The sequence below is a fragment of the Spermophilus citellus genome, assembly GCF_964194105.1.
Source record: "Spermophilus citellus genome assembly, chromosome: 12".
Lineage (NCBI taxonomy): Eukaryota > Metazoa > Chordata > Mammalia > Rodentia > Sciuridae > Spermophilus > Spermophilus citellus.
In genome coordinates, this window is record NC_138198.1 from 48587993 (window position 1) to 48614821 (window position 26829).

The following is a 26829-nucleotide window of genomic DNA, read 5'->3' on the forward strand; positions in this document are numbered from 1 at the left end:
CAGCCTTTTTTATTCCCATTAAAATGAAAGCATAGCATTTTAATTTTCTTTTAAAAAATGTTCATATGTGTATTCACATAACTTTAGTTCACAAGAATCTCCACTCTCCAATTTCTGTAAAATCTGTTTCCTCTAACACACATTTGGCACTGTCAAGCACTGCTTTGCTCTGCCATTCAATCCACTAGATGATACATTCAGGAAAATTAGGATCCATGTTGGGTTTTTTATGTAAGGAATTTTTGGACCTTCTGTAGCTCTCAACTGTTCCTATCTTGGCTCCTTTGCCTTCATTCACCCTCCTTCACAGCCAGATCCCTAGAATATTTAGCCCTCATCCCTTCCCAAATGTCCCTTGCTGCTGCTCTCGCTAGATTCTAGAGTCAGGTCTGTGCTGCAGCTTCAAGAGTTGCCTTCTTCCTTTGGGAGTTCTCCATGGGACACCTACCTTATCTTTCACTACTTCTCTAGTGAAGCAAGAAGGTATGGTTTCTGGTAAAGCAGTTTTGCATGTTTAATGGGAACTGAATTTCTCAAACTAATGCAGAGCAGATAAGATATTTTCTAGGTCAGATTCCTTAACTTCCTTTTCCGTGTATTCATCCCCACACTAGCAGGTTTTCTGCTGACTAGATTACAAAATTACCAGGGTTGATTAGTTATGAGGAATCAAGAGAAATTGATCTTGGCTTAATTCAAACCAATATTTCTCGAATACTTATTGTATACAAAAACCATGGGATAGGTACTATGGAAAACTCAGAAGCGAAAAGGTAAAAAAACTTGCATTCTGAGAATATAAAAAAGGATAAGCATATGCCCAGATAATTGTAGTCAAATATAGTACATTCACCAGACTAGAGGTGTTCAGAGAAGATTTTGAGAAAGACAAGAGGACTATGGGTTTAAGTTGTAGAATTAGGGAAGGCTTCAGGAAAGTCTTGGCCTTGAAAGAGGAAGGCAGAAAGAGCACAGTGGTTGTAGCTTTATTAATTTCCACTCAAGTTATTATTCTATAAAACTTTTTTAAGGATCTTTCTTTACTTATAAAAAGAAATGTTAGGAGACTATTTGTGAGTTAATTGACATACTAGTGGTTTCTTGGTTAATAATGACCTTGCCTTCTTTCATTAGTTTTTTGATATAGCCCTTTAAATTAGCATAATGTGTTAAATGGTAAACATGTTCAATAAAAAGTAAAATAGTACTAAATCATGGCTAGCTTCTGTAAACTATCTAGTATTTCTAATGCTATTTTAATACATATTTTATTTTTCCATGGTTTTTAGGCAGCTTGGATTTTAAAAGCACAAGCCTTAACTGAAATGGTATACATAGATGAAATTGATATAGATCGGGAAGGAATTGCAGAAATGCTTCTGGATGAAAATGCTATTGCCCAAGTTCCCCGTAAGTATTGGTTCTCTGGTCAAATTAATGGAACACTATTAGGAGGAATATTACATAAATACAGGATGACATGCATACATATTTCTATGCTTTATGTCAACCTGTCTGTATATAAACATTGTATACATGAAGCATATGTGTGTGTGTGTGTGTGTGTGTGTGTGTGTGTGTGTATGAAAAAATTAAGTACAGGGTTTCTGTTCTATCTTATAAAACAAAGGCTTTCCTTCCACTATTCAGTTATATTATATCTTAAGGTGTAAGATTGATGTATAATAATTTTCCAGTAAAAGCTATTTTATGCATTTAAGATGTTATAAAATATGTTCTCCTTAAAATGTTTATCAACATATCAGAAGATTGTTTATCTGGGAATCTAAGCTTCCAAATAACAGAAGTGTTCTAAAATAATTTTTTTGAAAACAATCACTTAAAAGCATCACTTCTTTGTTATAATAAAAGATGATTTGCTCTGATACATGATGTGAGTTGATGAGATTATATGTTTGTTGGTCAGTAAATGTCTGTTGGAATTGTCACAGGGCCCAGTCCCCAGCTTGCAGGTGTAAGTAGTGCAAATGGTATTGGGTAATTACCATGACTATGGTGGTCTTGCTGGTAATTTACTAGTTGTTACAGTTCACAGTTATAATTTAGAAGATAAGAACTATTTTAAAGCTCCAAAAGGTAGTTGGGGGAAAAAAAACATGTTTCATGTTAAAATGTCTTTCTTCCCCATTACTTTAATATTTTAGACTTAAAATACCTAAATTCTAGATGTGGTTGGTAAACGATCTTTTACTGAGAGACGTTTGTATGAAAGATAATTAACCTGTGAGTATAGGACCATCATTTTGAACTTTGGAGCCTGCTAGTCTTGAATTTTAATCCAGGCTCTACTAATGGGTTGACCTGTTTACTTAATTCTGTCAACCTTTATTGAATGGATGGATTCGTACTACCTACCTTACAGAGACTTAATGTGAAGAGTTAATGTGATAGCATAAGTAATATGAAAGATACTCATTGGATATTAATCTCAAACTCATTTCTCTAAAATACGTTTTCTGCCAATAATGTCTTTTTTCACCAGGACAGCACAATTCTGAAAATTAGATTAGCTGACAGTTTTTATAGATTAATAGATAATATATAAATTGAATTTGCCATCTCATTCCCTAGGCCCTGGAACATCTTTGAAACTCCCTAGAACTAATCAGACAGGAGGGCCTAGTCAAGCTGTCAGGTATGTACTTCTGTGTCATACCCTCTGCCACTAATGATTGACTATACTATTTGAGAGTCTTTCCTTAATCAATCAACTTTGTATTTTAATAACTTACAATTTTTAAAGGCCAATTACTCAAGCTGGAAGGCCCATTACAGGTTTCCTTAGGCCCAACACACAGAGTGGAAGGCCTGGTACCATGGAACAGGCCATCAGAACACCCAGAACTGCCTATACAGCACGTCCCATCACCAGCTCATCTGGAAGATACATCAGGCTGGGGACAGTAAGTTCTGTCAGCTTTCCCATAGTATTACCCAAGTAACTTTATTATATTATTTTCTACTATTCTTACAAAAAAAATTGTATGGAAATTTTGAAGGGATTCTTTGTGCTTATGTTGCCTTTATAATTTTTATGCACGTTAAAGTCAATTTGTATTTCAAGAAAAGATTTCAGATTTCTTCTTCTATCATTTTTTTTCCTCCCTCATAGGCTTCCATGCTTACAAGTCCTGATGGACCTTTTATAAATTTATCTAGACTGAATTTAACAAAATATTCCCAGAAACCTAAATTGGCAAAGGTATTTACTTAAAATGATTGTAAATTATAAGATAATGTTAGAAGTATGATGATAATGACAGTGTAGGAAATAGATAAAAATTTGTGAAGGAAAGGCCACAATTTGATTGAAATGGAAACGTTCAATTACTATAATATGTAAAAATTCTCTCAGTCTTAAGGAAAGTCAACCAGAAAAAAATATACCATTATTATAGAAAATTCTTTTTTTTCAAATAATAAAGAACAGTAATTTTTAACAAAGAAAGCAGATATGCAGTATTTCATCATAGGATGAAGCTTAGAATTTGTGTGTGTGTGTGTGTGTGTGTGTGTGTGTGTGTGAGTGAGTGTGTGTGTGTGTGTGTGTATGTGAGTGTGTGTGTGTGTATGTTACATCTTGGACCATTCTCAGAAAAATAATTTTCTCTTTGTAGGATTATAAGGCTTTCAAAAGGATAATACAAATATGTACCTTTAATTAGCAATGAATCAGGCATATCAATAAAGATTACTCAAGCCAGACAGTGGGCAAGTCAACTGTGTTGGTAATTCTAATTACTCAGAGATAAAATATTCCTTTAAAAAGAAAATTAGAAGAAGAGGGATAGAAGGTAAGAGTGGGAGGGAGAGGGGAGTGTAAAGGAGAGAGAAAGAGAAAAAAGAAAAAAACTGAAAAAGAGAAAGAAAGTGAAAATGTGTGTGACTTTCCAGTGTAAAACATTTGGGGTTGGGCTTGGAATAATTTGGAGACAGGAGTGCTTGATGCCTGGCCCAGTTTTTAGCTTGAAGTCTCTGAACTCTGTGTGCAGTGATGCACTCATTCCTGATCCCAGTTCTGAGGGTGTTGAACATATTTCCCAAGTATCAAATGTCCTTGGGTAAATAAAAATGGACACTAATTGTACAGATTTGAAGTTTCCATTCTAAAAAGAAATGCCTTTGGTAGACAAGTAGACAGGTAATCAACCTATAATATAAAGTCTCATGATTTTTTTTCTTCAATTCTTGTTGGATGGCAGTCTAGTCAACTGCATTTGGCAGAATGGTAAAGCTTTACTTATTTTCCTCTCCTTAATGAGAGTGGAGTGTTAAAAACATATCATGTAGAATATCTATTTCCCTACCTTGTTCATCCATTTGCTTGAGGTGACTGGCTAGCTAGTGCAGTCAGTGGAGGCATTTCCCACAATTAAGATGCATGCGGGATAGACCTGGCCTAAGTGCTAAATTCAACCTGAACTCGAGTTTGTGCTTTTTTTTAGTGTATCACAGAAATAATGCCACATTTTTCTGTTTTTGGTCCCCAACTTGCCTTGGCTCATCAGGACTCCTTTCTAATATTTGTGCATTTCTTGGGATATCTACAGTGATGCTTTGACAGTCTTGAGAGTTGTAACCTTCTTTTCATGACAGTGGTAGTATCAACTACACTCTTAATTTTTGTTTGTATTTGTAACAGAACAAATGCAAGGATTGTTATGATTTTTTTTTAGAAGGGCCTTGTCCTGATTTCTTTCTTTCTTTTTATTGGCCTCCAGGTCTTTTCTGTTAATAAACTTGATATCTCTCAGGGGCCCTAGTCTCCTTGCAAGTATAAAATAGTGGCTATATGGACCTCCCAGAGTTTGAGTGAATTGGTCTGCTCTGGGACCCCCATGTAATTTCAGTGTGCAGTTAGGCTGAGTAGCCCTCTGTTAAAGAAACTGAGTGTTTTGAGTCACACAGTTACTATAAATGCCATGTAAGTATAGTTTTAAAAATTAATTTGAAAAAGCCCTTACTTTGCACTCATTTCTACTTTGTTTCAGAAGGAACTTCCAGGTTTTCCATCTCTAAATTGCCATTATCTAGTCACAATCACTAGATAAGATAGAGAGTATAAAAAACTGTTTTATTGCAATCCTAACTTTAGTCTAAGAAATAAAATGAACTTTTCATTTGTATCTTTCTAATAAAATAGTATGTGAAATATGCAAGAAAAAAGATCAATTCTTTGAGCTTTTTCTAGTTTGTAGTCTGTAGGAACAGGAATCACTTGCAAATAGAAAACTTGTAAAATGGGAGATTCTAACAAATGATGGCTAGATCCTTTACTTATGAATCCCAGGCACTTTAGAGTGTTCTGGATTTTTGGTTCAATCTATATTTGAGTTTTGTTATAACCAAAGAGTGCTTTTATTTAAATACAATCTAATGTGTTTTTGTCATTTTTTTATCTATAGGATTTGTTTGAATATATCTTTCATCATGAAAATGATGTTAAGACTGTAAGTTGTGAATTCATGCTATTTTCTTTTATTGTAGTTTTCTGACTTTGGGGGTTTAGATTCTAAAATGTTCATTTCTTTTCTTTAAAAATATGGGATTATTAAATATTGGAGAGTAACTAATACTTTCAAATCCACTTTTAAGTTTCAGTGGGAACATTTGTATAAATATAAAAGTGGTAAGAACTATGCCTGGTTCATAGATAATGTAGCTCTTTTCTAAAGGGCCAGACATAGATAATTGTGAATACAGCATAGCATGCTTGTGTTAAAGTTTATTCTTTACACAAATAGTCAGCACTGTTGATCCATTTCTTGTTATTCTGTATAGTGTATTATTGGTTTACTAATATGTATATTTTTTATTTCTTTATAGTGTGCCCCTCTCTCTCACCTTTAACATTTTATGATTGAAGATTTTAAACATTCCAAAGTAGAAAGAATAGTATAAAAGTCCCTTATCACCCATCATCCAATTTCAGCAATTGTTAATCATCTTGGTAGCTTCTCAACAAAGAATTTTGAGGTTATATGCATGCAACTTTTCAAATTTATTTAAAATTTTATATGAAATTATGTAAATGATAGAAACCTTATGAATTTCTTGAAGTTAGATGAAGTTAATTCTTCACTATCTGGTAGTATTTTTCTGCATTTTCCTTTTAGTTCAGGGAAAAAAAGTTTTTATATTCATATGTTAAATATTAAGGAAAATAAAAAATGTTTTCCTTAATTGCATTTTCTGTGTGTCAACCATGATGCCATACTACAGTAGGAGAACTAATTAAAATATGATACTTTGTCTTTCCTCTGTAAGACAGGCAATCTAGCTGAGGAAGTAAAATTGATGTAAATGAAACAATTAAAGGAGCAATTTCCAAACTGAAATTGTTACCAAGTATCAAAGGGAAAAATTCAGAAGGGGTGATATTAGGGAAGATCCACAAACTTAAGTGGAATTTTATGGAAACAGAGGAAAAGAAATGTAAAGAAATGGCAAAAACGAGAAGAAACTGGAATGAGAAATAAATAGGCCTTATTATCCTAAAAAATGAGAGCACCAAACAGATATTTCAAAGAAAGAAGAGAGAATACTTGATGATAGGTTTAATATTGGGGACAAAGCAGAGATACAGTTCAAGTCTGCTACCTAAAGATGTTATAAGAATGATGGTTTTACTAATTGAAGTGGGATAATTAGGGGACGTGGTCAGTTTGTGAAGAAATTCAGTAATTCACTTAAAGATATTTTGATAACTGGTGACACTATTGCATGGGTCGAGAGATGTGGTACTAAAATGTAGGTGAGAACCTGGGCCAGGTTTAGTATGGGAGTTAGTAGGATGAAATGTTCATAGATGTAGTCACAGGGAAGAGGGAAAAGTAAGGCAGGGGCAACTGAGAAACCATGCACATTGCTCTTAATAAAGCTGTTAGAGGATTTCAGTGTGATGATGTATGAAATCATGCATCATATAAGAGGTACTGTCTTCAAAGGAAATGTTCTAATATGATTGTATTTCATAAATGAGTAAATTTCTAATTGCTACATTTTTATAAGGTATATACACTATTTTTTTTGAAAATTAACTCATTATTTATTGTAATGGAGCAACAAGAGTGTGCTAGCCTCTATTCCAGATCTAAGATCACACAGAGGGGCAGGAAGGCAAAATATTGATTCTTTTGGATATTATATGCTGGTTGGGCAAGGAATAGAAAAAGCAAATTCAAAAATATGCAATGTGACTTGCGGTAATAAATACAATAACAACAACAAAAAAGCAGGAAAGCATGTGAGGGAATAGTTACTGACGTGAGGAATGGTGCTGTTTTGGATGTAGTAGAGGTGGTCAGTGAAGTCCACTGAAAGCACTGAAACCGAGACCTGGAGAAGGGAAGATGGGAGCCCTGCATGTATGTGTAGTAAGAGCATTTCCGTCAGGGAGAACTTTCCCTGCAAAGGTCCTGGGAGGAGCTTGCTTGGATTGCTTAAGGCAGAGCAAGGAGGCAGTGTGCCTGAAGCGAGGCCTGAAAGGAGAAAGTGCTGCAGATGATGAGTGCTGAAACTGTAGGTCATAGGCCATGGCGATGGTGTGGTCATTAGTAAAGCCATCCTGAGGGTGTTTCCTACCTTTTGTGGAGGAATAGGAGTCACATTCAGAAAAACAGAGGACTGGAGTATAGTTCAGTGGTTGAGCATGTGCTTAACATGAATGAGGCCCTGGGCTCAATCCCTGGCACCAGAAAACAAAAGAAAACCTCAATCAAAACAAAAATAGCATTTATGCCCTGCAGTACCAAATTTGTATGAGTGTGTGTATGTGTGTGTGTGTGTGTGTGTGTATGCATATATATGTATTTATATGCACATACATATATGTATGTATGTGTGTGTGTGTGTATACTATTTTTGCAGTGCTGGGGATCTAACCCAGAGCCTTGTGCTTGTTAGCTAAGTGCTCTATCATTGAGCTCCATCTGAATTTATATTCTAAACAATCTAAGGACTAGAAAATTTTAACCTTTATGTGTTATGTGAATAATATTATAGAATGTATTTATAGAACTTCATAAATATTGATTTTTAAAAATTTGACCTTAAACAAAGAGAGCAGTGACTTTCAAACTTTTTATGTAAGCAGCAAATTGTTTTTATTCAAATGAAGTTTTATCCACATCCCAATATTTAAAGCAGACACAAGTGGTGCTTCAAGTGTGGCAACTAGAACTTACTTACTGGGTTCTTCTTGCTCCATCTATCCCAAGAGCCCTTCAAACCTTAGGCCTGTTATGCTAAAAAAGGCTCATTGTCTGAAGTAACTGGAGAATTTTAAAATAATGGGTTTCTGTCTCTATGTTAGACTTCCTGAATCAGAATCCCCATGGGGACATCTGGTGAATCTGTTGTTATTAAGAACTCCATTGGCAGTAATAACTTTCAGTCAAGATTAGGAACTACTTGCTATAGAGTACAATTTAAAAACTATAGAAACATTAGAAAGTATTTCTTCTAATGTAGGAAAACGGAGCTGAGGATGTAGTGGGGGTCCTACAGCAAGGAGGCTTAGCAGACCTTGAAGGCCAAAGTTCCACATAACAAGAGGAGGCGTGTCCAGCCCAATGAAAGAAATCAGCGAATTAATAGAAAAGAAGCAACAATAATGCCTTCAAGTATATCTAAGTAACAAAAAAATGGTACAAAATACTACTGTGAACTGGAAATTCCCATTTATAATTTTTTATTTTTATTTTTAGAAATAATGAAGGACTCAGTATATTAGAAACAAGCAGTGCCAAACACAATTTTTGACTTTTTTTGTGATAGCTCTCTATAATTAATTAAATGACAATATTAAGAAAATTTGTGGGGGCTGGGGATGTGGCTCAAGTGGTAGTGCGCTCACCTGGTGTGTGTGCGGCCCGGGTTCGATCCTCAGCACCACATACAAACAAAGGTGTGTCCACCGATAACTGAAAAATAAATATTGAAATTCTCTCTCTCTCCTCTCTCTCTCCCTCTCTCACTCTCTTTTTTTTTTAAAAAAAAAAAGAAAGAAAATTTGTGTAGAGAATTCGTTTTAGACATTTGATAAGTAAGGAAGTGAAAAATTTTAAACTACCAAACAATAGAATATTTCATAGACTAAGTTGGATTTGTGAAAAAACTGCAAAGTAAAAACACTTACTGATACACACACACACACACACACACACACACATATGTGTATATATAAATACATACTGATATGAATTATATAAACTTACCAATATATGTATATATATAGACACACACACATATATATATACTTTAAAATGAAAATAGTGGTACTATTAGATTAAGATGTATTCATGCCTCAAATATTTGTCACATTCCCGCATTGCATCAGCACCTTGATGACAATAGTGAAGGAAATAGCTGCTCCTCATGACACTAAGGGAGAGTGAGTCTAATTTTATCTTTTTTCCCCCTCCCAAATTTAACAATAATGTTATAACTTTTTATACATAAATTAAACTATAAATTAGGGACAAGAATAAATTAAAATAATTGTTTTCATCTTCTTTCCCCTAGTAACTATATCATGGCACATCTAATGAAACAATTTGTTTTGTTTTTTCTTAGTGAAAAGCACAAACTGTTGATTCCTCTGTTTTCCTTTTTATTCACAATTCATTTACTGAGTAATTAACTAATTGACTTATTCTTTAAACAAATAATTACTGAGTGCCTACTAGTTGATCCTATGACTGGTGCTGGGAGTTCTGAGCAGGACCGATGCCTGTGGCTGTTCTCTTACTCTCTCACTGGCTTGCCACATTATAGTGCTCTTGTGGATCAGCTTGTTCCATTAAAATGTCATTTTTAGATTTTACCACAAATGTTATTTTCTGAATGGAAGAAGGATTTAGATAATGAGCACAAAGCATGCTTTCCCCCCATGTATTTTGCAACATGATCTGGAAAAAGAAAACAGGAATTTTTTTTTCTTAATGTGCTTAAAAAATCAGGAGTGCTTTTATGTTTGTTACTTTGGATAGCCTCCAATTTTTTTAAATAAAGTATTTCACATTCATCATTATAGATAAATATAAATAATACTGTGAAGTGATATTGAAATATAATAAATAATAACCTTTATTAATAAAATCTTTGATCTTTAATCAAACCTAAATTTGTCTTGAGCTCTTGGTACTTTCTAATTTGGCAGGGGCACTATGGACAAAACTAAAGTGACATGTGTTTTGATAATTCTGTAATTATCTAAAAACATACAGGGAGAATGCTATATATACCTATAGAGAATCCTCAAAGTGGTATTTAAATATTAATAAAAAGTAAAATACAAAAAATGTATTTCTGCCTTTGAGTTTTTAATTACTCTCTTTCCCTATTCTCTTTTTGGCCAATATTGGCCGTATTGACAAATCTAAAATGGCATATGGGTTGATGATTCTGAAATCTTTATTTCCATATGCTCTTTAATTTCATCATCCTGAAGTTGTCAGAAGCATACTGATAGTAAAAGGATGACTTTTAAAACTTTACAGGTTGCACATATACACAAACCTCATCTAGCTCTACCAAGGTTCCTTGTATAGAGATTTGTAAATTCAAATATTTTAAAATGTAAATGTAGTTAATCATTTGTAGAAATTGGGAAAGGCTCTAAAAATATAGGTCTTCTGTTGCCACTTTAAAAGTTTAATGCTAGTAGCTTTTAATTATGAATCTTTTACTATGACAATTTTGTTGGGTTCTTAAGCTATTTTCAACAAATAATTCTTGAGTGCCTATTGTGAACACAGTGACATTCCAAAACACGGCAGAGATGTAAAAGAAAGGTGTCTCTCCATAGGGAGCTTAGGGTCCATCTGAAATTGCCACAGATGTTTTCTCTAATTCAGCCTGATTTTTCATGTGAAGTATGACAATTAAAATTAATTTTAAACCCATTTTTATTCTGAATCAATAATTTATGTTTTTGCTTAATTGAATCAGCACAAACACATTGGTCTTCCATGAGATGACTTGTTTCAGGACCATATTTGAATGCAAAATCAGGAGCCTGTTGTTACAAGCACTAAATCCAGCCTTGGGATATGTAAACATTTTTTGAATAACATCTTTTGCTAAAAATGCAAGTTCTGTTTATATTAAATATGATAGTGAACATGACTATTTGATGGAAAAGGTCTTTATAAAGTTTGAGTTAAAATTCAATGCATGACTGAATTGAACTTATTTAAAATATATTTTCCTAGTAGTTCCAAGGATAATGCTAATTGAAGTTATACTTATCCCTTCATTTTTATCTAGGGGAGGGGCAGAAAAATAAGCATATGAAAGTAGTATGTAATTTATTTTTAATTTCCATAGCTTTCAAGTGAATGTGTTGATTTTTTTCAAGTCCATTAGGGGCTCAGCATGTCAACAACATTTCTTTGTAAGTGGTTTGTATATTTAGAGATCTCCCCTGGAGCAAGAAAAGATAAAGAACACATGGAAAAGTAATTAATTTTGCAGTAGGAGATTGAGGGCACTCTTCTGGCATTCATTTTAGAAAAAAAGTTAATATTAAGAAGTGTTTGGTAATAAGGCAAGCATTTTGAGATAACAACTGAAAATCTAAGAGTAAGTTTAACTGAGTTGTTGGATATTATTGTTATATTATTGTTATATTAACACTAGCTACAGAATAAAAAAATTCAACCTTGAGAGAATAAGATTAAAAAAATCAGAATTTTCATTTAATAACTCCATCTTCTAGTCACAAAATCTTTGTATGGTCTTCAAGTTTTTCTCTTTAATTTTTTTTTTTTTTGTTAGTTGTACATGGACACAGTGTCTTTATTTTATTTATTTATTTTTATGTGGTGCTGAGTATTGAACCCTGTGCTTACATGTGCAAGACAAGTGCTCTACCACTGAGCTACAAATCCAGCCCATTGGCTTCAAACTTCTGAGTTATAAATATGTATAAAGACTATTTTGTTTCCTCTTGGTCAAAATGGTTTCCACTTTATCTGAATAAAAACCTAATTCTTATTTGGTCATCTCTTGTCTGACCTTGAGTAGTGGAAGAGACCGATCTAGAGGACATTAATGATGTGGGATAAACAGAGGTAAACAGTGAAGGTAGTTAAGGAGGAGATCTTCCTCAGTTTGCAGCAAAGAGAAGTTTGACTTTTAGAATTGCTAGAAGCTAAGGTGATATCAGAATAATGGAATAATGGTTATTGAAGGTAGTGGTTACTCCCATTAACTCCTTTTACTCTTCTTCATAATTCCATTCTCCAAACTTTCTAGCTGCTTACTTGGTCTTTCTCTATTTCTCTACATCTGTCTTTAAATTGCAGACAGTGATTGCACCAGTCTGATATACCAAAGTGTTGATTGCCACTATGTTTGGAGGCATTTTGAATTATTAGACAGGAAATAGTGGGGAAAGGGTAAAAACTTATGGAGTTTTTAGTATCAATTTTGTGGCTTGTATATTCAAATTGTATCCCCATATACTGTACATCTGCTTCCCTTTGATCAGTGTTTCTAACTCATCTGCTGTTAGCCTTCTGATCTGGAACTGATTATTTAGGGAAAATTGGTGGAGCCATCTGGAAACATGAGCAACTGTCTGACTTCTAATGCGTGTTTTGATTGCTTATAATTATATGGTTTATTTCATTATTTATCTTTCTGTTTATTGTCAGAAAATAAAATTCTAATGTAAAATGAATTGTTTTCAATGGCTTTGGATCTGGCTGCCCTTTCCACAGAGCATTCTCAGTACACGGACTGGTGGTGGAAGGTGCAGATTGGGAAATGTTACTGCAGGTAAAATTTCGATTATCTGTGAAGGGTTAGAAGTGGCAATATGTTTTTGAATGTCAAATCTGACACCCCCTTTCTGGATACATTTCCTCATGAAGAAATAAGAACTTGACTTGAGAAAGCATTTACTTAACAATCACATAGTAGCAATAAGAACTACAGCAGAGAGAGGCAGACTTTGAGATCATCAGATCCAACTTCCCTTTCTGAATGAGGAAGCTGAGGCCAGAGAGTGGCTGTGATTTTCATCAGGGACTAGTTTGGGGCTAGAACTGAGCCTGTTGAATCAGGTCCTAATCTCTTTGCTCTTAAGTCTTTTCATTTATACTAATGCTTTCCATCTGTAAGGCACTTTGTGGTTAAGAGTTTGTATGTTATATCATCTCACTTAAATTTCACAGCACTCTGAGTAGTTGATGTAATTGGTGATTTTCTCAGATGAGAAAAATTGAGCCTCGTCACAAAGAGAGAAATTTGTTTAAATTCATATAGCTAATAAGTGGTAGAGAAAAAAATTTCTGGTCTACTTTTTGATGACTATTTTCTATTTCCACAATTCCATATCGTTTCTGTATAACCTGAATATTTTTACATTCTCTTAATGTGCAAATGTTTCAAAGCAAACTGAGAGATCAGAAAAGCCACAGTTAATTTTATGAAACATTTGCATAGCGATTCATAAATAAAATCTAACACTTGTTGCTGATATTGAAATTCAATTAGCATTTGGTTAAATAGAGACAGATGAACAATTGTATTTCAAAAAGGTAAGTATGTCTTTTTTTGTTCAAAAACAAGGTGGAGTTCAGTTACTGTGAATACCCTGCAATATTTATAATCTTTAGTTGTCATTAAAACCTATGGGGAAAAGAAGAATATAAAGGGGATAAAAAGGATTTATTGTTCTGCTGTTGAAATTAAGACTACTTTCCATTTAGGCAACTCACACAGAACTCTAAAGTGTTTTTTCCTTCTATTAGTTGAGGAAGTGCTTTCTGCCAAAAGGTAATTTAGACCTTCCAAACACTTAACTCTTATGAATACAATTCTTAAAGACAATCTTGAAATCTTGAGCTTCTAAGTAGAACCTTCAGAAATCTTTAATAATTAAAGGAAAGCACAACTCTGATTTCTTCTGCCTCCCATTCATGTTGGCATTTAAATGAGCACACCTTGTCATATTAAATAATTGTTCTCTGTTCTTTAATACTTGCTCATCTTTATTATGTATTTGGTATTCATTCACTTGGTAAAATATTTAATAAGAAACTGCTCTCATTAAGTGGGGTCACAAAGATTTATTAGATTGCTTCTTCTTTCAAATGATTTAGACAGTTAATAGTTATAAGTATAGTTCTTATTATGAGAGAAGCAAATGCAGAATGCACTGAGAGCCCAGTCAGACCTCTGACTTCAGGCCAAGAGGCCAAGGATAGATTATGGTATGTAGTCTGAAATAGATTTCTCTCCCTTGTCCTGATCAAGTTCTATACTGGTTCTACCTTTGCAGTAGCTCTCAAAGTCCCCCTTACTACTCATTCCCATGCGAATGCTTGAATTCTGGCCTTTAGTGTCATTTGCTTGATTGTAGCTTCTTACCTGGGTTGTCTACCTCCAGGCTCTTGCCCCATCTGTCCTTCCTAAATCCAGTGAGAGTAACTCTTGTGAAAAAAACAGCTCTTGTTGGATTCCTTGAATAACTGCCCGTTACTTCTAGAGTGAATTCTGAATTTGAATGTGACATCATGATCTTGGTCCCAGTCTACATGTGTGCCCCTGTTTCTCATTACTCCCATTATTGTGTCCTTCTCAATTAAACCAAACTGCTCAATATTTCCTTATCATGCTGTGTACTTTCCCACCTGTGTGCTTACATCATAGTTTACTAACTTCTAGAAAAACATTTCCCTACCACTACTCTTTGATTATCATTACTTTTAAGAACCTGGTTTTATTTCCTTCATTTTTCCATCTCTTTTCTGAAATGTGCATGCAGATGTTGCTTGACAATTTTGTTGAATTAAATCAGAGAAGAGGTTGGCCCCTGGAAGGAACTATCTCTTTGGACTGTAACTTTCTTATATTGGCCTGATTTATGAACTTGGTATTTTCATTAGTCCTAGACTTTCTTTGAGCATGGCCTACTCCACTTTTTTTTTTTTTTTTTTGCACAAGAATCCATGTAATAAACTCCTTCCTGATAGTTCTAGTAGAAATTCTCTCTTAAGGGTGCAGTAATGAAAAAATGATCCATATTTTTTCTTTCTTTGGTTTCCATGTAGTTCAGTATTTCTAGTTCCCTATTTATTTGTTTTTCAATTTGATTATCCTTCTATCTCTATTGCTTAAAAATAATCTATTTATGTTTTCCTATTGTTTTACATGTATCTTTTTATTGTAATCCTTTAAAATCATTTATTGTAATTTTTTAAAATTATAAAATCTTCATAAAAATATGTGGACTCTCATGGATAATTGGCGCTTACAGAATTTAATGACTGTACTTGAGTCACATGACTAGAACTTGCATGCTCAGTTGATGTTATATTCTAAATTACATTGTTTTTCAGAATTCAGAGCACTTTGATTGCATTTTATACATACTCTTTGTGAAATTTGTGGAACCTTTAAGAGGTAGAGGCTTTTTGCCACATTGCATGTCATCTGACTTTAGGCTAGCCTTTTGGGGTCACCTTTAATCCCTTTAATCCCATCTTCCAACAGCTATTTGGGTATCAGCCATACCAATGCCTGTGGTTTAGGTTATGAAAAATGATCAAAGCTCTTCTTTCAAGCCTTTGAATGAAAGTAGCACATTGGAATATATTGTGCATCATTTTGATTTTATTTCACAAAATAAAACATTATCATCTCTAAGTTCTTAGGTGGCTAAGAATGAGTAGTTATGAGAAAGTGTAGTAGTTCTGTTAATAACAGGCTGAGTGAAAGCTGAGTGAGTGTTAGTGGCTGATTTAGTGGTAATAACATGTTTCCCAGGCAGAGGAGTGGCCACTGGTGTCAGGACAGTCTCATTTAGACAAGGAGCAAATCTCAGATTCATAGACTGGGACAATAAGTGTCAAATACCTAATAAAGGGGAAAAAAGATTACTAGAATAATAAAATGGTGTAGCTGTATTTCTCAAGTAGAAATTATTGCTTGAATTAAAATAGTTTCAGGATAACTGAAAAATGGGCTCTGATCTTAGAGCAGAAGATGTTTTCAAAGGAATATCATCTTTTAGTTCTTCCAGGAAAATGGAGACTCTCAGCATTTATTCAGGTCACTTGCCATATGTTCATCTGATCATAAGCTCTTTGGGCAGTGAACTGATATGACCTGGCTTACTGGCATCTCTTAGTCCTGCTGCGACTAGGCTGCAGACAGACTCTTTACACACCATTTGGCAATTAGATAGCCAGTGAGTATGGGAAACAGGCAACTTTTTGCTAAACTCTGTTAACATTCATGTTAACGTATGTGTGTGTGCAACACTATTTTATTTGGCATATGTTTACTCATATAGATGGAATTTGTCTCTATTTATATCCTCAGTGTTTGAAAAATGATATAGTATTTATTTTTAAGTTGAATGTCTGATTTTTTTTAATGACTGTTTTTAGGTTAGGAATGTATCATGAAGCAGAAAAACAGTTTAAATCCTCTCTGAAGCAGCAGGAAATGATACATACATTTCTCTATTTGGCAAAAGTAAGTAAATATTGAGTGAAATCTTTCTTTTCAAAATTCTGGCCATTGCATGGAAAGAGTTGCCAGTTCCTTCAAGAGTAGTTGGCAAGTTAATATGTTCAGATTTAACTTGTTTTTCTTTATAGCAAGGGAAAAATAACATATGGAGGGTAACTACCTCAAGAGAAACTGATCGCCATGAAAAATAAGATAACCCCTTGGAATATTGCTCATTAGAATGGAAGAAAATATCATAAGCTCACCACCCGTGTGTAACAGGCCCCAGAGAGGGCTCTTTTCTATAACACATTTGTCTCATGCTTGAGCAGATTGTAGAGCACAGGGACTGCTTTTATGTAGGTGCTTAATTACTCAGCTCTACTGTAAAAATAAAAATCTTACTTCCCCTTTATTGAGCACCTACCTACTCAGTGCAAGTCAATGGATTAGGTTCATTGTACACAAAATTTAATTTAATTCTTACAATAATCTTGCAAAATAGGTTTTATAATTTCCTTTGTACTCCTAAGGAAAAAGAGACTTCAAGAGGGTAAGTTTTTCAGAGTTGCTGGACTATTAACAGCCAGTATTCAAACCCAGGTCTTTTGAACTCCAGAGGCTACCCACTACTACACTGTGCCCCTCATAGTCACAGCAGAAGTGAAGGACCACCTAGAATTTTCAATACAGGTTGAGCATTCCTAATCTGAAAATCTGAAATCTGAAGTGCTTCAAAATCTGATACTTTTTGAATATCACAAGCAGAAAACTGCATACCTAACATCCTGTGATGTATTGCAGTCAAAATCCAAGTGCACTAAAAATACTGTGTAAAATTATCCTCGGGCTATGTGTACAGAGTATAGATGAAATATAATTAATTTCACATTTAGACTTAGGTTCTGTCGCGAAGACAGCTCATCACGTTATGCATATATTCTAAATTAAAAAAAAAATCTGAAATCTGAAACACTTCTGGTCCCAAGCATTTCAAATTAAGGTATACTCACATTATACTGGGATAAAGTTTCTTGACCTTCATCAAGGTTACTTTGAAAGAAAAACATTTGATTTAGTAGTGGTCATGACATCTTGCTCTATCTTTAAGAATTTTTCAAATTAAAAGTACAGAAAAGAGGATTCAAAAGCTACAAAAGGAAGCACTAGCTTTTTGTATGATATCTCAGTTAGCCTACGGTGGTTCGGATGCCACCCGAGGACTACAAGAAGAAAGTTGGCCAAGAAAAAGACCCAGTGAACTAATCTGAGGGTGAGGCCAAAAAGAAGTGGTCCAAAGGCAAAGTTTGGGACAAGCTCAATAACCTAGTCTTGTTTGACACAACTTCAGATTCTGTAAGGAAGTTCCCAGCTATAAGCTTGTAAGCCCAGCTGTGGTCTCTAAGAGACTGAATATTCATGGTTCCCTGGCCAGGAGTGCCTCAGTTAAAGGACTCATCCAACTGGTCTCAAAGCGCAGAGCCCGAGTTAATTTATGCCAGAAATACCAAGGTGGAGTTCTCCAGCTGGTGAAGACACTTGAAAAAGGGCAACCAACTGCCAACTGTGTATTTGAAAAATAAAATTTATTAAACCAAGAAGTAAAAGGGAGTGCTCCTGGTTCCTAAATATGATAATAAAAGCACACTAAAGAGAAAATGAAAGTTCTACTATATGAATTTGCTGTTCTGATTTTAGTATGTTTACAATGGTTTTCAAAAATGTTTGGAGCTCTTTGGTATCTAAATTTATCTTCTATATCTTTTATATTATATTCTTAAAGAACTTTCTAAGCATCATAGTAAACTTTTCTGGAGGAGAGCTTGAAATTAAGGCTCAGATTATACTATTTGACATCATCTTCTTAACTTCTTAACTGACAATTTTTGGCCACATAATTGAAAAAAACTTTTTAAAATTATAGTTAAGTACATGGTTTTATTTATTTTTTTACATGTTTATTTAAGTTCATTATTGCCTGTATGACTATCAAGGAGTAAACCTGGTTTTCTTTACTATATGAAAGAATGCTTGCTATACAATATAAGTCAACCAGATTGTAAGAACAACATTGTTTTTAAAAGTTTTTGTCAGTTAAAAATTAAAGCTGGGTATGGTGGCGTTTGCCTGTAATCCCAGTTACTTGGGAGATTAAGGTGGGAGGATTACAAATTTGAGGCTAGCCTGGGCAATTTATCAAAACCCTGCCTCAAAATAGATCTTATCAAATATTTTATATTAGTATATTAATTGTATTGTTTATCATATTTTAAAAATCCATTCAGAAGTTTGTAAGATAAAAATTTTACAGTTTTCATTCATATCCATCCCTCTACTCATACTTTAGCAATAAATATTATGAATAGTTTTAGGCCTTGTTCAAAGCACAGCCTAACCATTAAGAAAAACTGGATATAATATCATGAAGACAAGTATTAAAATATTATGTTTCTATACATAAAAACATAATTTTCTATTTTAGAAATTCCTATTAAGTATAGGTGATTCCATGCTAATTGTCTAATTGCTAATAAGTGGACACCCTCAAGTGCTAACTTACTCAACCCCCTCACCCCATGCCTCACAAACCTGTCTCTTTCTACTTTGGAAGGGTCTTCTCAAAAACCACCCTCTCTACTGTTGTTTCCTCAGGCCTTGCTTCAAGGGTCATCCACTCCTTCCCTCGAATCTTTAACTTCAGCCTCCTAATTAGTTCCTTAATGCCAGCTTATGACCATGCCCATGTGTCTGTTCTATTAGAAGGATCTCCCCTGGATCCTTTCCTGTCTAGTTACTGCTCAGTCCCTGTGACAACAGTAAGCCTATAATTAGTACTTGGTGGAGAAATGAATGAATGAATGTTTTATGTACAACATGTGGAGATAAAGCTGTCATTATTGGAAATTCTACATATTTATGAATTTTTTTTTACTTAATATCTAATAAATAATTATAAACTTGCTATACAAATACTCTTATTTTAAGAGCTGATTCTTTTATTGAAATGTATCTGGATTTTAGGTTTACATCTCATTGGATCAACCTGTGACTGCTTTAAATCTTTTCAAACAAGGCTTAGATAAGTTTCCAGGAGAAGTAAGCCTGCTTTGTGGAATTGCCAGGATCTATGAGGTAAGGTTCGTAGTATTTTAAAAGTTGATATAAAATTGAGGTTATGTGCTAACTAAATAGGGGTTAGGAAGAACAGTTTATAAAATTTTGATTGTTGGCCTGTGATTCACTGGTAGAATAAGAGATTTTAGTGTCTGCATTTAGTCAAGCTGTTTTTATTATGAGGCATTTCAGATTCACAGAAGAGTATAGAGAATGGTACATGATACTAATTTAAATTATTTTCCTTGTGGACCAGTTGCCACACCTCATTTATCAGTCTTTCCCCAAAATCTGTAACCTCAAATATAATTTTTTCCCATTTATGGTGGGGGTACATTGGGTCTTTCTACTCTTTTCCTTTGGCCTATGTGTCCATCTTTGTACCAATATGGTATCACTTAATTTTTATATCTGTATGATACTGACCATCTGGTAGGGTTCATCTTTATCAGAAGTGTCTTTGTACTTTTCCTTATTGTTATAAATTTTAGAGTCATTTTGTCTTATTCTATGGTAAGTTTCACTTAGTTATCTTCCCTGCTACCTAATTATTACAGCTTTATCCTAATTCTTAAAATCAGATTGGTAAATTCTACCACCTTGTTTTTCTTCTTCACAGTTGGTTATTTTTGACTCTTTGCTAGTCCATATTGGTTTTAAGGTTGACTTACAAGAACGATAAAAATACCTTATGGGCATGTTGACTGGAATTACTTTGAATATGTGGAGGCTGGGCAGATACATTGCCTTTCTTCCTTTCTCAAGCATTGGTATTTTTTTTTTCAGGAAGTTTTTGTAATTATCCCCTGAAAGAGGCTGTTGCAGGGGTCCCCCAAACCACACTGAGATTCAATGATTTCCTAGGGTTCCCAGGACTCAGCAAAGAATTATATTCACAGCTATGATTTACTAGAACAAAAGAATACAAAAGCAAAATCAGTAAAAGGGAAGATGAATGGGGCAAAGTTCAGAGGATGACTGGTTACCATCTTCTAAGAGTCTCCCAGTGGAGTCACACAGGTGACACCTCTTGTAGTAAGCTGTAATAACTCTGAGAAGTATTGTATGGCAGGGAAGCACACAAGAGACTCAGTATACGATGTCACTGTTGGGCGCTGATCTTTTAGACACTTCTGCCTACCAAGTATCAGAGTTCCAGACTCCCACAAGTAAACAGGTATTCAGCAAAAACCATACTGCTTGTACCAAGAGTTTAGGTGTAGCAAACTGCTCATGTTATTTGGAGAAAGTTTCTACTGATGTAGGGAACCAAGTGAGTTCCCAGGCATGAGCCTTTCCAAGGATAGCAGATTCAGGGCTTTTCTGTACAGGTGTATTCCCAGGTATAACTGTGAATGGAGTCCCTATTTTTTTCTCTTATAAATTCTATTTGATTATTTCTGGTGAATGTATTACTTCTTAAAAGTTGATTTGATTCTACTATTTAAATTTTATGACCTTGTCCATAGATTCTCTTTGATATTCTAAGTAAATAAACTAATCATTGTGTGCAAATACAGTTTTGTTTCTTTAGTTATTCTTATTGTTTTAAAAAATATATCATTATGTTTAGAACTTCCAGTACAATACTGAACAGATGCACCTCAGTTCTCTTTACATTTCTAGAAAATGCTAGGTATGAGATTTTAAAATTTTGCTGAAAAAGAGTTGTAGGTTGTAATAGTTGGTATATCTGGGTTATAGTGTAGGATTGACATTTATTTCTTTTTTATGCTTTCCAAATTTTCCATGATTGTGTATTTTACTTTTTAAATGAAAAATATTGTTTTTAATTACATATAAAATGTATTTTCCTTTTGAAGTATAATTTTGATAGATATAATTTTGATAGATAGATACATAGAAGATTTGGATCAGTCAATATAAATACTTGTATCAATATTTTTGTTTAGTTATTGAATATGAACAAAGCTTTGACCAAGAAGCTTAGAAAAGATATAAAATGGAATCAGTTTTAGAAATCAGTGAAATTCATGCTGCTTCCATTGGTGATTTCCTGATGCCATTGGCACCCTTGGACCTTTTGGCTTTGCCTTTGGTACTTCTCAGTCCTTTTTCACACCTTGCTTTTTAGAAAGTGAGTGCTAGCAGAAAGGGCTTCAGGACAATTGCATCTTTAACGTGTGGTTGCTGTTCAGAAGAATTTCTCCCAAGCCTGTCATAGTGATTGTTGCTATGGCTGGGATAGGGAGTGGCTCTGGGGTAGTCTTTATCAGCTGCCTCTTTCTTTTGCTGTTCTGAGTTGAGTTTAAACTTCAGGAAAAAGGAATTAGAAAGGGAAGCATCCTAACTGCAGGGACAATATGTTGTCCTGTAGGTAGGGTGATCAAGGGCGAAGCACAGATGTGAAATAGTTGGGTGCAGTATTTTCCCTTGGATGTGCACAGTTCATTTCCTTTCTGCTGAAGCTGACTACACCAAAGGCAGATTTCCAGCAGATTCTTTTCTCTTACATGAGGATGGATTTAGAGTTAATTAATGGAGTTTGTTCCGTAGTCTTGTGACCTACACTGCAAGTGCGTTTAGGGACTTTTATTATGTGCGTCTTGCTATTCTCTGGAGGGAATTCTCTTCCGTTATGTTCACTTCTTTTTTATTTACCACTTTCATGTTGGTATTATATCTTTTAAATGTTGCCTGTTTTAAAATGAACATGTTGTACTGCCATCGGTTCACTGCTTGTTTTGTACAGATACTGTTAAAAATTGATTTCTCTTTGCTAAATTGTTTTTTGGTGGTTTTAATTTTTCTTGAGGCATTTTGTTTGAAAGACCAGCCCTTATTTTTAGTTGTTCTTTATTGAAAGAGGTTTGAGATTAGAAACCTAATTCTTAAAAGGTTATTCTGGTGGCTTTCTGAACTTCACTGTGGGTGAAAATTACCCTGGGAATGTGTAAGAAGTACAACCCATCCTCTTCCTACTAATCAGAAGTCCTGGAAAGGGAGACTCAGGTGTTTATTTGTATTTTTAACAGGCTCATTAGGGGGATTCTGAGGCATAACAGAGTTTGAGAAGCAGAGCAACATTTATTTCCTTATTTGCAATTTCACTTTAAATAATTAAGACCTAAGTATAGATAGTGTTTTGTGAATTGGTTCAAAAATAATTGCCTCAGGGTTATACACAACTACATATAAGAGGAAAGGAGGAGTAGGAGAAAAATTATATAAGTGGAAGAAACGATTTATAGTAGAGGGGATGGAGAGAGAGAAGGGGAGGGGAGGGGAGGGGAGGGGAGGGGGGACAGTGGAGAATGGGATAGACAGCAGAATACATCAGTCACCAGAAAGGCAATTTGTAAATCAATGGAAATGTAACTGATGTGACACAGCAATCTGTATACGGGGTAAAAATGGGAGTTCATAACCCACTTGAATCAATCTGTGAAATATGGTATATTAAGAACTATGTAATGTTTTGAACAACCAACAATAAAATAATTAAAAAAAATAATTGCTAGAAAACCACTGAGATTGTATTAAGTTTCTCATTTACTTGAAGTAACATTTACATACTTAAAAATGTTATTTTTAAATCTACATTAATGAAATCTGGTGTAATTTAAACAATTCTGATACAGGAATAAGTTAATGGACCAAAATAGTCTGTATTTAATCATACATGTGAAAATTAAAGATGTGATAAATATTGCCTAAAAAGCCAGGTGGATTATTGGATTATTAAATAGTTTAAAATTACAGTGGACGAGTAATGATTTCTTTTACTAAAAAAATCTATTACTACTTCTAGGTGTGTGGGTGGTGTGTGGGTGTAATCCTAGCAATTTGGGAGGCTGATGCAGGAAATCTTAAGCTCCTGCCCATCCTGGGCAACTTAGTGAGTTAAAGAATTTTAAGTAAATTTGAAAAAGGATTAGGAATGTAATTCAGTGATAGGGCACTCCTGATTCAATCCCCAGTACCAACCAACAAACAAACAACAACAACAACAACAACAACAACGAAACGAAACAAAGCAAACAACAGAAAGAAAAAGTTAAAATTTCAAAAAGTGAAACTGTGAAAGTTCCAAAAGAAAAAACGAATGCATTATTTGTATAAGTTGGAATGAGGGAGTTTTTTAAACATGACAATCAGAAAGACTTAATAGGAGAGACTGATAAGTTTGAGAAAATAAAAGTTAAGTTTACTAAATAGCAAAAACAAAAATTTAAATAAAGCCAAACTTTGGTTTTATTTTACCTTTTTTACAAATCTCACACACATATAAACAAATGTCCATACACATGCCCTCATATATGCTTATTTAATCAAGAATGTAAACACTATGGAAAGTAGATGCTTCCTCAGAGAAGTTTTGGATCAATGTATCTTGTGGCTTTTCCATAGGCTTTTGTTTTCTTGTCAGCCTTCCTAGAGATGAGAAATCACTTCCCAGAGATGAGACAACAGCCAAGCTCCAGCTCCCCCAATGTACCCAGCACACCCCCACCCCTGTGATGCTGAGGATCAAACTCAGGACTTCAAACATGCTAGGCAAGTACAGTACCACTAAACTATGCCCCCAGCCCTTCTAGCTTCATTTTGACTACACCGATAGCTTTTCATACTTAGAGCTTGATGATATCCATCTGGAGGAACTTAATTGATCCATGTATGTTCCATGTTTGTTTATGAAGACAGGACTTTTCTGGTTTTTGAACTACAGACAATATCAGCACGGGCTTATGTCACCTGGAATGAGAAAGCAAAGTTGGTGCCCAGGGATTCTTGAGCCATATGTCTGCCTCCAGATCCAGGCAGTTTCCTACCCAACCCCCTCATGTACTACTGTAGGTTTTGAATGTGTCCCCCCAAAATTTATTTGTTATAAACAATCCCATGCAACAGTGGAGAGGTGGGGCTTTTAAGAAGTGACTAGGCAAAGAGGGATGACCTCAAGAATGGATTAATTGCTATTATTGTAAGTAGGTTCCTGATAAAAGAATGAGTTTGGCCTTTGTCTGACTGCCTGGTCCCTACCACTCCATGCTGCCCCATTGTGATGCCTTCTGCCATGTTATGATGCAGCAAGAAAGCCCTCACCAGATGTGGAGCCTTGATTTGGGACTTCTCAGCTTGCAGAACCAAGAGCCAAATAAATTTCTGTTCATTAAAATTACCAGTCGGTGGTATTCTGTTATATCTGCATAAAATGCCACTGATAAAAAGAGAAAAGATAGGATAGCATAGAAAACGGGCAAAGGAAGTAAATTGGAAACTCATAGAAAAAGAAATATCTGATGTGTTCAATTTCTAACCTTTATCGTAATTAAAGAAATAAAGACTAAAACAACAGTGATACGCTGTACTTCGCTTAATTGGGTTGGCAGAGATGAAAAAGTTCCGTGGTGTCAAGGGTGTGGAGAACAGGCTCCACACATGAGCATTGCTGGTGGGAGTGTACTTTGATACAGCCCATTAGGAGGCTGTTTACATCTGCCATGACACTTTAAAAAGTGCATGGGCAATTTTACTTCCAGGAATTTTGCTTAAGAGTCTTTTCATACAGGCACAAAAAGATATATACAAATGATTTTATAGAATATTAATTGCATAAACTAATTTTTGTCCATCAGCTATGTAAGTATTCTAAAGGGAAATGGAAATAAACTAAGGTTCATCAAAAGGGGACTGGTTAAATAAATTATGGTGTATGTATTGATGGAGTATTGTACAGAGTATCTACTTCATATAAAATGTAATAAAGTGAATTTCTATGTTTTGATATAGAAAGAGTGCCACGACACTAATTTAAACTGTGTATTGGAATCTACAGAATGATTTTGTATGTGTCTTTATATGAACAAAATTTCTTAAAGGATACTCAAGAAATGATTAACAGCTTCTGTCAACTAGGATTTGGGCTTCTTTTAAATTTTGTACCCTTTTGTAGTATATAAACTTATTTAGCATAGGCAAATTATTTTATGTTTATAAAACTTAATTGAAAAACTACATGTGAAGTTGCTAATTTCAAATCTAAAATTCCTTGAAATTACATACATTAATTTCTGTGCCCATCAGTCCTCCAAATTGAGAACCAACTGAGGGATAGCCACGAGATTTAAACAAATAGAAGACAAACCATTAACTTCATTGAGAGTGAAAAATAATTTCTTTATATAAAGATACACATACAGTTTATACAGGTTTTAGCCATAAACAGAATCATTTGATACATTCTAATATGCAGCTTGTTTTTTCACTTTTGGTGTTAACTTTATTCATCGACTTTATTATTGATAAAAACAGAATTGGCAGAATGGCATTAGATCTCTGACCAAAGGACTTAATAGTCTCTCTCAGTTTGGCAAATCTATCATGTATGGAGACGTGATTGGAAAACCTACAAACCTTCTCCATTCAGGAGAGTCCATTATTTTTGTAAGAATATTAATAGTTTTATTACATATTATATGGAACAATTTAATAAATATTTTCAAATATAACCTTCATAAACAAAATTTTGGGATTCTTAGCAACTTTTAAGACTTTGAAGGGATCTTAAGATCAAAAAGTTTGAGAACCTCTGTTATTGTGGAAACGTGAAAAATTCAGACAATTTGGGAAGTTGTTTAATTATGATTTATTAATTTTCCAGTATCTAGAAGCACTAAATTTAGCACTAAGGAAAAGGTACACCACGTGGTCTTGGTTGCAAAGAAATTATCAAATTTTATAGATTCTAAAGAACATATGTTTTCCACATTTTGACATCTCTGAGATTGGGGTGCCTCTTAGAGTAGGTAGCATCTTCTAATGGTTTGTGGCCAAGTGGCAGTTGTCATGTAGTTGTCACAGTCTGCTTATATGGGAACTTGATAGTTATTCTTGGCAGCATCGTACTTTAGATAGTGAAGTGGTGAACATGGTAATTGTTTCTACTTGTTGGCTGAAAGCTCTTGTTGACACCTGCTGGTAAGATCAAGAAAGCAGAGGCATCAGTACAGCAAAATGAGGGTCCATAGCCTGGAAGAAAATCTTGGGAACATAGTGGGGCACACTTTTAAGAAATGTTGCGAGTAGCTTTTAAATGTTCTATGCACAAAGAAATGAGAAGTATATGAGATGATGCATATATGTTAATTAGCCTGATTTGTACATTCCATAATGCATACACGTATCAAAGGATCACATTGTACCCCATATAAACACACAATTATTAATCATCAGTAAAAATAAAATTTAAAAAAGAAAGAA

The 26829-nt window shown here is 34.4% G+C and overlaps 1 protein-coding gene across 1 annotated transcript in view; it reads left to right on the top strand.

Annotated features, from left to right (window-relative positions):
• The first annotated feature begins 1296 nt into the window (after positions 1-1296).
• Positions 1297-26829, top strand: part of LOC308631788 (tetratricopeptide repeat protein 8-like) — a 34577-nt gene continuing 9044 nt past the window's right edge. Inside the window, exons 1-8 of the mRNA XM_081263273.1 lie at positions 1297-1410; positions 2593-2656; positions 2765-2924; positions 3134-3223; positions 5427-5471; positions 12722-12807; positions 16428-16515; positions 19513-19623. Of these exons, the coding sequence (XP_081119399.1) occupies positions 1326-1410; positions 2593-2656; positions 2765-2924; positions 3134-3223; positions 5427-5471; positions 12722-12807; positions 16428-16515; positions 19513-19623 (729 nt within the window). The 5' untranslated portion in view covers positions 1297-1325. The remainder of the gene's footprint in view (positions 1411-2592; positions 2657-2764; positions 2925-3133; positions 3224-5426; positions 5472-12721; positions 12808-16427; positions 16516-19512; positions 19624-26829) is intronic.